General features: G+C 43.0%; 1 protein-coding gene across 8 annotated transcripts in view; it reads left to right on the top strand.

Annotated features, from left to right (window-relative positions):
* Positions 1-12,140, top strand: part of LOC103008269 (uncharacterized) — a 252,917-nt gene that overhangs the window by 209,086 nt on the left and 31,691 nt on the right. For 2 of the 8 annotated variants that reach the window (XM_057546289.1, XM_057546290.1), the window contains one exon: positions 5,739-5,987. The exons of the other annotated variants lie outside the window; for them this stretch is intronic. In XM_057546289.1, coding sequence (XP_057402272.1) covers positions 5,739-5,961 — 223 coding nt within the window. In that variant the 3' untranslated portion in view covers positions 5,962-5,987. Of the gene's footprint in view, positions 1-5,738; positions 5,988-12,140 lie in introns of those variants that run through there. 8 annotated transcript variants of the gene reach the window in all.

The raw sequence follows: 12,140 nt of genomic DNA, 5'->3' as shown, positions 1-12,140 counted from the left end.
TGATCTCTTGGTTATTTAGTAACGTATTGTTTAGCCTCCATGTGTTTGTCTTTTTTACGTTTTTTTCGCTGTAATTCATTTCTAATCTCATAGCGTTGTGGTCGGAAAAGATGCTTGATATGATTTCAATTTTCTTAAATTTACTGAGGCTTGATTTGTGACCCAAGATGTGATCTATCCTGGAGAATGTTCCATGCGCACTTGAGAAGAACGTGTAATCTGCTGTTTTTGGATGGAATGTCCTATATATGTCAATTAAATCTATCTGGTCTACTGTGTCATTTAAAGCTTCTGTTTCCTTATTTATTTTCATTTTGGATGATCTGTCCATTGGTGTAAGTGAGGTGTTAAAGTCCCCCACTATGATTGTGTTACTGTCAATTTCCTCTTTTATAGCTGTTAGCAGTTGCCTTATGTATTGAGGTGCTCCTATGTTGGGTGCATATATATTTATAATTGTTATATCTTCTTCTTGGATTGATCCCTGGATCATTATGTAGTGTCCTTCCTTGTCTCTTGTAACATTCTTTATTTTAAAGTCTATTTTATCTGATATGAGTATAGCTACTCCAGCTTTCTTTTGATTTCCATTTGCATGGAATATCTTTTTCCATCCCCTCACTTTCAGTCTGTATGTGTCCCTAGGTCTAAAGTGGGCCTCTCGTAGACAGCATATATATGGGTCTTGTTTTTGTATCCATTCAGCCAGTCTATGTCTTTTGGTTGGGGCATTTAATCCATTCACGTTTAAGGTAATTATCGATATGTATGTTCCTATGACCATTTTCTTAATTGTTTTGGGTTTGTTTTTGTAGGTCCTTTCCTTCTCTTGTGTTTCCCACTTAGAGAAGTTCCTTTAGCATTTGTTGTAGAGCTGGTTTGGTGGTGCTGAATTCTCTTAGCTTTTGCTTGTCTGTAAAGCTTTTGATTTCTCCATCAAATCTAAATGAGATCCTTGCCGGGTAGAGTAATCTTGGTTGTACGTTCTTCCCTTTCATCACTTTAAATATATCATGCCACTCCCTTCTGGCTTGCAGAGTTTCTGCTGAGAAATCAGCTGTTAACCTTATGGGAGTTCCCTTGTATGTTATTTGTCATTTTTCCCTTGCTCCTTTCAGTAATTTTTCTTTGTCTTTAATTTTTGCCACTTTGATTACTATGTGTCTCAGCGTGTTTCTCCTTGGGTTTATCCTGTATGGGACTCTCTGCGCTTCCTGGACTTGGGTGGCTATTGCCTTTCCCATGTTAGGGAAGTTTTCGACTATAATCTCTTCAAATATTTTCTCTGGTCCTTTCTCTCTCTCTTCTCCTTCTGGGACCCCTATAATGCGAATGTTGGTGTGTTTAATGTTGTCCCAGAGGTCTCTTAGGCTGTCTTCATTTCTTTTCATTCTTTTTTCTTTAGTCTGTTCCGCAGCAGTGAATTCCACCATTCTGTCTTCCAGGTCACTTATCCGTTCTTCTGCCTCAGTTATTCTGCTATTGATTCCTTCTAGTGTAGTTTTCATTTCAGTTATTGTATTGTTCATCTCTGTTTGTTTGTTCTTTAATTCTTCTAGGTCTTTGTTAACCATTTCTTGTATCTTCTCAATCTTTGCCTCCATTCTTATTCCGAGGTCCTGGATCATCTTCACTATCATTATTCTGAATTCTTTTTCTGGAAGGTTGCCTATCTCCACTTCATTTAGTTGTTTTTCTGGGGTTTTTTCTTGTTCCTTCATCTGGTACATAGCCCTCTGCCTTTTCATCTTGTCTATCTTTCTGTAACTGGTTTTTGGTCCACAGGCTGCAGGATTGTAGTTTTTCTTGCTTCTGCTGTCTGCCCTCTGGCGGTTGAGGCTATCTAAGAGGCTTGATGGGAGGCTCTGGTGGTGGGTAGAGCTGACTGTTGCTGTGGCGGTCAGAGCTCAGTAAAACTTTAATCCACTTGACTGTTGATGGGTGGGGCTGGGTTCCCTCCCTGTTGGTTGTTTTGCCTGAGGCAACCCAACACTGGAGCCTACCTGGGCTCTTTGGTGGGGTTAATGGCAGACTCTGGGAGGGCTCATGCCAAGGAGCACTTCCCAGAACCTCTGCTGCCAGAGTCCTTGTCCCCACAGTGAAACAGAGCCACCCCCCGCCTCTGCAGGAGACCCTCCAACACCAGCAGTTGGGTCTGGTTCAGTCTCCCCCAGGGTCACTGCTCCTTCACCTGGGTCCCGATCGCACACTACTTTGTGTGTGCCCTCCAAGAGTGGGGTCTCTGTTTCCCCCAGTCGTGTCGAAGTCCTGCAATCAATTCCCACTAGGCTTCAAAGTCTGATTCTCTAGGAATTCCTCCTCCCTTTGCCGGACCCCCAGGTTGGGAAGCCTGACGTGGGGCTCAGAACCTTCACTCCAGTGGGTGGACTTCTGTGGTATAAGTGTTCGCCAGTCTGTGAGTCACCCACCCAGCAGTTATGGGATTAGATTTTACTCTGATTGCGCCCCTCCTACCATCTCACTGTGGCTTCTCCTCTGTCCTTGGACGTGGGGTATCCTCCTTGGTGAAGTCCAGGGTCTTCTTGTCAGTGATTGTCCAGCAGCCAGTTGTGATTCTGGTGCTCTCGCAAGAGGGAGAGAGAGCACGTCCTTCTACTCCGCCACCTTGGTTAATCCCCCAGGAAAAATGTTTCTAGTCTGTGGCAACACAAGGAATGCAAGGTCAGTAAACTAGAGGTGTTCAAAACGGGGGGAAATTCTTCCTCAGCTAAAAATGTACTTGACCCGATTGGGTCTGTAAGTGATAGATTTGTGTGTGTTGATTTACATTTGTCAAGTGAACAAGTACTTTTTCATAATCTGGTGCTACTGTGAAATATAGGTCGTATAGAGAAAAGTGCACAAAACCTAGAGGTACCATTTATTGAAAAATTATAAAGCAAACACCTCTGTGACCACACTCAGGTCCGAGGAGGAGCCTTGCTCACACACCAGCGTCCCATCCCATTCACACCCAGTGTTAACCACAGCCCTGACCTGTATGCAGTCAAGTCCCTGCTTAACTGGATAGTTTTACCACCTCTGCAGAGTTTAACCATCCATGTGTGTATCCTGAAACATGACAGTTCAATCTTACCTGTTTCAAATTTTATATAATTGAAGTCATTCTCTATATATTCCTTTTTGTCTTGCTTCTTTTGCCTAATGCTCTTTATTTCTTGCTTTGTGTGGCTGTAGTCTATTCATTTTCATTGACAAGTATTCCATTCTACGCATACGCTGGAAAATTTACTGTGGAAAGACACATCCGTAGTTTCCAACATTTGGGTCTTACAGGCAGTGTTGCTGTGACCATTCTTACACATCTCCTTGTGCACATGCACACACGTTTTTTGAGGGAGTGCCCTTTTTGGGCCATAAGATAAATGTCTCTTCAAATTTAGTAGAATAGGCCAAAGTATTTTTTGAAGTGGCGTGACCATTTCAGCTTCAGGCTAATAGCAGGAGTGTTTCCAATGTTCCATATCCCTGTCAACACTTGATTTTGTCACACTTTTAATTTTTGCCAGTCTGGTGGGTGTGTGGTAAAATTTCCTTATGATTTTAATTTGCATTTTTAAATTATTAATGAGGCTGAGCATCTTTTAATATGTTTTTAGCCATTGGATTTCTTTTTTGTGAAATGCTGGTTCAAGTTTTCTTTTTTTTTCTATCGTGTGACCTTTTTCAATGCTTTGTAAAACATGTTTTGAATATGAAAGTTTGTCTAGTTTTATGTGTTGCAGTAGCTTTTCCTGTTTGGGTTTTTTTTTTTTTTTTTTCTGTATTAATATGTGTCTTTTTTTTTCTGGTTGCTTGTTATATCTTATTTAAGAAAACTTTTCCTGCCCTGAAGTCACAAAGATAGTCTCTTATATCAGCTCCTAAAAGCTTTACAGATTTGTCTCTTACATTAAATGTGTAACACACCAGGTGTTAATTCATATATGTGTATAAAACAAAGCTGTAATTTCATTGTTTTCCATATGGAGACACACTTGTTCCAGAACCATTAATTGAAAAGAACACAATTTCTCCTCTGCCCTGTCCTGCCATCTCAGTTGTAACGCAAGTGTTCACATACCCATGTGTTCATTTCCGGCCTTCTTATTCTGCTTCCCTGGTTAACTTGTCTATCCTGGCACTAAGGCCGCATTCTCCTAATTCTCATGGCTTTATGGTAAGTCTTGATATCTGGTAGCATATATCTTCACACCTAGTGCGTCTTCGAGAGAGAGTCTTAGCAATTCCTGGTCTTTTCCATTCCCATGCATATCTACAATGAGCCTGGGAAGTTCTGCTCACACACACAAATTGTTTGTTGCTGGTACATGGAAGTGTTATCACATTCATTTTTATATGTTGAATTTGTATATTTTGACGGGAAAGTGACACAATCAGAGTGTTAAAGATAACTCTGGAGGTAATTTGGAGGACTGGATGGGAGGGAAAAGACAACTGCAGAATCTACTGGAACTAGGACCAGGGCAACAGAGGAGCCAGGGGAGCTGGTTTAGGAGCCGTTTAGGAGACAGTGGGGAAGAAAGCCAAGCCATTGCCTCCAAGTGACTGATGTAAGGAACAAGGCTTTGGGGGAGGAAGATTACATGAATGTACCAAAAAAAAAAAAAAAAAAAAATCAGTGAATGGATGGGAACTTCAAAACAGGCTGCCCACAGGCTATGTGGAAATTTTTACAACAGTAAAATTTCAGAAAAAAAAAATCAGAATTGTAGAGAACTTTGAAAGAACAGAGATTTGCGGTTGATACGAAACTAGTGATTGACAAATATGTTAACACAGGAATTACGCCTGGGTCCACTTTGTTTAATATTTTTCCATTTTTGACATTCCTAGCAGCAGGTTTTTTGATTTCTACATCTGGTGCCTTTCAGGTAACTTGATTTCTGTTTGTCACATCGTACATCTTGCTGAAAATGCATTTAAATATTTTTCAGTTGATAGTATCTTCCAGGGTTTGACTCAGCCTGTGTTTTCTTATAAATGCTTATTTTTTCTCCTACGCTGAATTTTTTTTTTTGATATGTTCTTTAACAAGTTTAAGAAAAGCGGATCAGACAATAACTCGACTAGTAAGTTTCAAATTTATGTTTGGTCCTGTTCTTGTTAAGAGATCAATAAGATACATATTAGTTTGTGACCACCAGGTGATGATTAGGGAAATTTCATTTGCTTTGAAATATATGAATATTTAACGTAGTCATTGCCATCAGATATTTCACACTCAAGATCACACTTTCTCCTTCCATTCCTTTGCCTTCTGGGTTTTGCACTTTTGAAGGAAATGGGCCCTCTGGAGCATGACAAATTTGATTCAAAGGTATCTACGATAGGATGTTATTTTATCTGTCAAAAGCTAATGTAACTGTGGTCTCTCTCTTCTCAGTTTGGGACTCTTAGGCTTGGGAACTGTTAATATAAATTCTAATCTTAGGCATGTGCATGGCAAACATGGAGAAACCCCTCAGATAATCGCCCAGGAGATACGGATTAGGGAGGATGCAAGATCCGCAATTAAGACATTTTTGAATTTAGTAAATTATAGCCTGATTTTCAAAAGCAATGGTGGTATTTGCAAATGAGAGAAGGGAAAAAAAAAAGATAGGATGTAGGAATAAACAACTCAGAACTCAGACCTAACCAAAACATTTGTGCATGTGTGTGATGGTGATGCGGGTGAGAAAGGACATTCGAACTTTTTGCTGTAAACCTTTCAGGGTGAAACATCAAATTTCTGAAGCAACGGTGACAGGATGCCTAGAGAAGAAAGAACCAGAGCCTGAGTGCTCCCTAGGAATGGATGACAGGCTGACAAACATACTGATGCCACGGAGGTGTGTCCTCCAGACTCGGGATTTAGTGAAAGTCACAAGACTCGAACTCAAAGCCCAATTATGTTTTTGGATATGTCATTTCATCTCTGTGTTTCGACTTCCATAGAACATGGTTTGCTATGGATCTATGACTCATCCCTTACTGTTTACTCAACAGTGGATGAGAGGGAATTCTTTAGCCATCTAATGTCTAATTTTTTTTTAATTTTAAAAAATTAATTAATTTATTTTTGGCTGTGTTGGGTCTTCATTGCTGTGTGCGGGCTTTCTCTAGTTGCGTTGAGCGGGGGCTACTCTTTGTTGTGGTCCGCAGGCTTCTCATTGTGGTGGCTTCTCTTGTCATGGAGCACGGGCTCTAGGTGTGCGGTTTCAGTAGTTGTGGCATGTGGGCTCAGTAGTTGTGGCTTGCGGGCTCTAGAGCGCAGTCTCAGTAGTTGTGGCGCATGGGCTTTGTTGCTCCGCGGCATGTAGGATCTTCATAATGTCTAATTTTGAACCTATTTTAGACCCCTGTTGTTCTACGTAAGTTATTCTCTCTGCCCATTTTTTGTCACTCATAAAATGGATGTTTCCAAGTGGCGAGCCAGTCACACTTTCCCTCGAGGAACACGGTATTAGGAGTGGAGCTGACCCACCAAACCACTCGAAGGGTCTGTAGCAGCCTGGGTCTAATTGGGAGACAGAAACCGCAGAGTGGGTTAAACAAGGGAAGTGAAAAATCCTGCCTGCCATATCAGTAACCAAAGGATGTTGCAGCCCTCAAGCCACTACAGCCGCCCCAGGGACTGTGAACCCGGAGGGGACTCAGCATGGGGACAAAGGGGCTGCCCACTGCCAAGCCCTCAGTCACTGCAGCCACCCAGGTGGTGCACCTGAGGGGATTCAGGATGGGAGAGAACAGGATCCGGGCCCCAGAGAGCTGAGGTGCATCTCAAAGGCAAGGTACCAGTGAGACCAGACTCGTGCATCTTCCCATACATAGAAAAGCACTAAATTCCTTGACTTGAGACGTCTGCTTTTCTTTAAGGAACAGTCATCTTTTGAAACTGTGACTCCCTGGACTTTGTTGCAAAACCTCCTGTACATCCCGGCCCCTCCCTGACCTCTGCAGAGCAGTCTCTCTGAAAGGCTGCATCCTGGCCTTACGTCCTCAGTTTTGTCAGCCAAGTAAAATATAATTCTCAACTTTCAGATTGTGCATCTTTTTCAGTCGACATTAGTATAAGAATTTTAACTCTAATTAAAGAGTAGCTGTAAGACACAAGGAAACTCTGTCTAGTACCAAAGGGCTGAGGGAGAAAACCCAAGGGAGGCCACATGTGGAAGGAGTGCAGACTTCTTGGATCAAGTGTGCCTTGGTCCCCCAGTAGCAGAGAGGTTGGCTGGAGTGGATTTGGGGGAGACAGCAGGCGGCCCTGCAAGTGCAGATGGGGAGCAGGTGGTCAGCAGCAGGTCGTGGAGGGCTGCATTGAGGGTCTGGAGGCCAGGGGGGCAGAGGCCCTCAGAGGGTGGGATGCATGGAGTCCTGAGCAGGCTATCACCAGGCCACGGTGGCCAGGTTGCAGAGGGACTGTGGTCTGGCCCCGCGGCTCGGGCAGGCTCCTTCCATGGCGGGAGACGTGGCCTGCCTTCCCACCCGTGGTGGGAATTGCCAGAAGCCTCCTCCTCTTGCTTAACATCATGCTCTGCAAAGGAGACATGCTGAAAGGAATTCGTGGTCATGAAGCATTATATTCAAGGCTGTGTTTGGACTCATGAGGCAATAGACTGGTAACTGACACAGAGGCCAGGAGCAGGGAAGAGCGTTGCAAAAACGATCGGGGGGCGCTTTCCTGTCTGCAAAAGGAGAGCCTTTAAGAAGATGCTGGCAAACAAGCTTTTTTTTCCGGTTGACCAAAGACTCAAAAACTTTGATATTTCTCCAGTGTACTCTGGCATATTCATTTGTGCATTTCTAAGTAGAGCAGTTTCTTATCTGTATTTTTAAAAATACATGCAAACCTTAGAGAGTAATATTCAAACAAGCATGTCCAAATAACCAAAAGTACTGAAAACATTCAGCCTCTGGAAAACAATAAAGGGAATGCGATGCATAAACCCAGGGGATGCTTCCCAGGCCCTCTGCTCCTCTTTCTCTCAATTCTTTTTCATAGCACTTTACGCGGAGCCCCTCATCTGCAACCCTGCCCTCCCAGCACACGGCGAAAGGTCACAGAATAAACCCTCCTTTTCTCCAAACCCTACGACTTACTCTCCTCTCACACCTGTTCTCTCCCCCCCCACCCCCCGACTTTGTCTCTTTTTCACCCTCCTACTTACACTTCCTTCTCTCCGTAGGCTCTCTCTCCATCTCTTCTTTTGCATTCTTAGCTTCAGTCCTTCTTGGCCCATCTCCTAATTCAGCCTCACGAGAGTCCTTGAACTGGTCCATCAGAAGGCAGAGGCGGGGGAGCGGGAGGGCCCTCCTTCCCCTCGCTGGGGTGGGTGGAGGCTGGGAACCTTCACCGATGATAAATCCTGCCCCCTTCACACTGTCTCCTCATCAATCTTTGTTGACTCCTGCAAAGAGATAGTCAATATTCAATATGTAAATATCCTTCCAGAAGTTCTTGAATTTACAATCTAGGCCACCCTCTTCTTTCTCTTTACTGGGCTGTACCTAATCTCTCTCGGTTCCTTGAAAGGGCAGCCAGGTGAATTGTGAGCGTACACCACACACACACAGACACACACACACACACACAGACACATAGCACTCTCCCTTCTAGAAAGCCTTGAACATCTGTATTAACATCTAAACTCTTTGTCCTTTAGAGGAGTGCCTGTGCCCCTCATAGTCTGCAAAAGACTGTGCACCCTGAGTCCCCGTGTTCGCAGTTCCACGCTCTTTGCGGGCACTGAGACCCTGCCTGCGCCCGGCCCTCCCACACTGGATGCGTCACAGAATGCACGAGACTCCATGCTGAGCCTTCAGGCGCCTTTTACTTACTTACCAACCAAGAAAAGGAAGCTTCTAGGGTTTAAATACATCCTAGTTCGTTATTCTTTTCAGATGTATACAGGATTTTATTGTTTTAATGGAAATCAGTCAGGATTTACTTTCTAAATGTGGTGGTCCGTCGTCGTTCATGAAGTATCTGAGCTTCCTTTCTCCTCTGGACGCACAGTAAGATTGTGCGTTTCTGCCCCAGAGCACTGAATTGCCATTGCAGCGAGCTCTCTTTCTCTTTGCCATGGTGACTGGTCACATTCGAGACGGTGGCTGATCCATCAGCCAGACCCCAGCATGGGAAGACGTAAAGCAGAAAACTCTTTATAATTTCTCCCCTTTGTTGCTCTAAGGAACTAAGATTTGGGGCTTGTCTGTTACGTGGCGTAAACTGATGCTTTTCTGTTTAGCCCATCCTCGCCAGCTCCCTGAACGTGAACATTTCTCCTTGCCCTAATGATTATATTTTTTAATCTTGGCTAAGTATCTTAATTAACTATAGATTGTCGCAGCGATTGTACAAACTTCCCCATCTTGTGATGTTTCTGCCGTCGTTTTTTGAAAGAAACATTTATGGAATTATATAAATAAAACTATTTTTGCAGCAAGGATTCCCATTTATAGGCCATGACTTTAATGTGTTAAAATTATTACAGAGAGAGAGCTTTTCATTAGAGTACATCTTCTCTAATTTTTTGTACTAACTTCCAAGTGATTTCCTTCATTAGCTTTCATTCACTCACCTATTCATGAATTCATTCATTTATGTTTTTGCTCAGTAAACTATACTGAATGCCGGGCACAGAGCCAGGCTGGGGGTATCAGTGTGAATAAGACACAGTCTCTGTCACTATTCTTATATTAAGTTACCAACCCATGTCTTGTTTAGAAAGAGTAGGAATATTTAAAAATGAAAAAGAAAGTCACTTCTAAATAATCCTGCATTTAAATATATACAACATCTTGTACACAGTGAGAAGGTTTAAAGCTATGAAAATGTATTATAGACAAGGAGTCTCCTGCTGGTTCCACCCACATTTACACCGTACCAATTTGGGAGAGCTAACTTGAAGTACTCTCTATATAGGCAATACTAGTTTTCATGTGTATTTGGTATAATTGATATGACCGATCTGGAGATATAACAGAAACTTGGTAAACCGTGGAGGTAATTTTTTTCATTTGCCATGGCAGCTGAGCTGGTGTCGCCTATTTCCCACTCTTAATGGCAATTGTAAAATGCCGCAATAGCGCCCCCCAGTGGTTGAATTCACTCATTTTAGGCGTACTCGGCTCTCGTGCTGGTGCCTGCTGTGTTCTGTTTCTGGATGGCTTCCCACCACTGAGTATTCAGTTGGTTTAAAAAAAAAAAACCTGCAGATAATACTTGCCAAGACAAAAATTGAATTACGGAAAATCAACACCAAAAGAGCAGAGCCTTCACAGGTTGGGCCCTCCTAGGCAGGAATGTAGAGGAGGAAGCATATTAGAAAATGTTTACTGTGTGGGTGATGAGATTTCAAGGTAAGAAGTGGCGTGGGTGGGTCAAGGACATGATGATGAGAAGTCTCTCCCACAAACATGCCTTCTGGCCGGTTTTCAGGTAAGTGCTTCTATTCAGGTTGACTTATCACATCTTCGGTGAGGGACTATCTATCTGCTCTTCTCTCGCCGTCTCTTTATCTATGTATATCCCTCCCATCTCAGTGATAATCCTAAAAATGTCTGAAGTGTGACAGAATACATGCTACAATGTATGCCACACCTCAATGTCATATTGACATTTGGGAAGAATATATCATTCTGTAATGCTACCTTGAAGCATTTAAATGTGAAATAAAAACGTATTTCTCTTCTCCTATATTTGTCACCAGGGATGCTTTTGGTTTTTCCAGTGAGGTTTTAAAGGGCTTTTTAATCCTACATTCTTGCCAGTCCTTCAGATAACAGTTTGTTAGAAACTTTGCAGCCTAGATCAGGTCCTGGGGGATGGAGCAATAAACTATAGTCCATTCTGATGAAATTATCCTGTCCCTTGGTACTAGAATTATACAAACAATAAATTTGGCTCATGCTGATAAGTACAGGTGGGAAAGAAGGTATAAAGGACACACTGTGTCCTTTTTTTTTTTCTCCTAATAAACCTATAGAGAAGTGGTTCTGGTCATGAAGAGTGAGAGGAAAAGGGAGAAGAAATGGGGAAGATGGCAGACCGTATGTGACATCATTCCTCTGGTGGATGCCTTTTGCAGAAGCCAAGTGGAATTGTTATATTTCCATATACATAATATTTACCATGTATTTAAATAAGATTTAAATATAGTAGAGAAATTGAAAACTATCTGAGAGATCATGGCCCTCTTGGAGAGCTATGGGTGCACCTGTAATGACATAACTGAGAGCTACAGATAAATGAAATGAAGCTATTTCATTTCTGGCTCACATTTTAGAGAAAGCTGTTTGAACACACACGTGCACACACAAGCACATTCATTAACCATTTGTTCTAAAATCAAGGAGCAGAAACATAAGCCTTTAGCCAATATATCCAATAAATGCTAAAAAGCACATTTCGATCCTCTGTGGGTACCATTTAAAGGTGAGAGAGAACAACAGAAATGCAGAGAAGGTCCAAGGCTCTGAGATGCCGAATGAGCAATGCTCCCACGCCAGCTGGCTGGGCCTGGAATTTGAGCATCACCTAGTATCCAGGAAGATGAAAATGATAGCACTCTCACCAAACTTTGCTCATAGTTCTTTAACTAATCTTATTCTTTTAAAAAAAATATTTATTTATTTAATTTTGGCTGAGTTGGGTCTTCGTTGCTGTGCGCAGGCTTTCTCCAGTTGCAGCGAGCGGGGGCCACTCTTCTTTGCGGTGCGCGGGCTTCTCATTGCGGTGTCTTCTCCCATTGCGGAGCACGGGCTCTAGGCGTGCAGGCTTCAGTAGTTGTGGCTCGTGGGCTCCAGAGCGCAAGCTCAGGAGTTGTGGCGCACGGGCTTAGTTGCTCCGCGGCATGTGGGATCTTCCCGGACCAAGGATCAAACCCGTGTCCCCTGCATTGGCAGGCAGATTCCCAACCACTGCACCACCAGGGAAGCCCACTAATCTTATTCTTAAATGGAGAGGTTGGTTTGGAAAGAATAGCTCCAGTTCAGCCAAAGCTCAAGGCGGAGCTCTCTTAGATACACTGATTTTGATACAGCGATGCTACATCACGGTACACCTGCTAAAGGTGCTTAGAGTCAAGACAAGGGCTGGAAAAAGCAGATGAGCTGAAGGTCCCCCAACCCTA

Source organism: Balaenoptera acutorostrata, chromosome 5 (genome assembly GCF_949987535.1).
Source record: "Balaenoptera acutorostrata chromosome 5, mBalAcu1.1, whole genome shotgun sequence".
Taxonomy (NCBI): Eukaryota; Metazoa; Chordata; class Mammalia; order Artiodactyla; family Balaenopteridae; genus Balaenoptera; species Balaenoptera acutorostrata.
The sequence above is the reverse complement of the archived record's forward strand: the minus strand, read 5'-3'. Positions and strand labels throughout refer to the sequence as shown.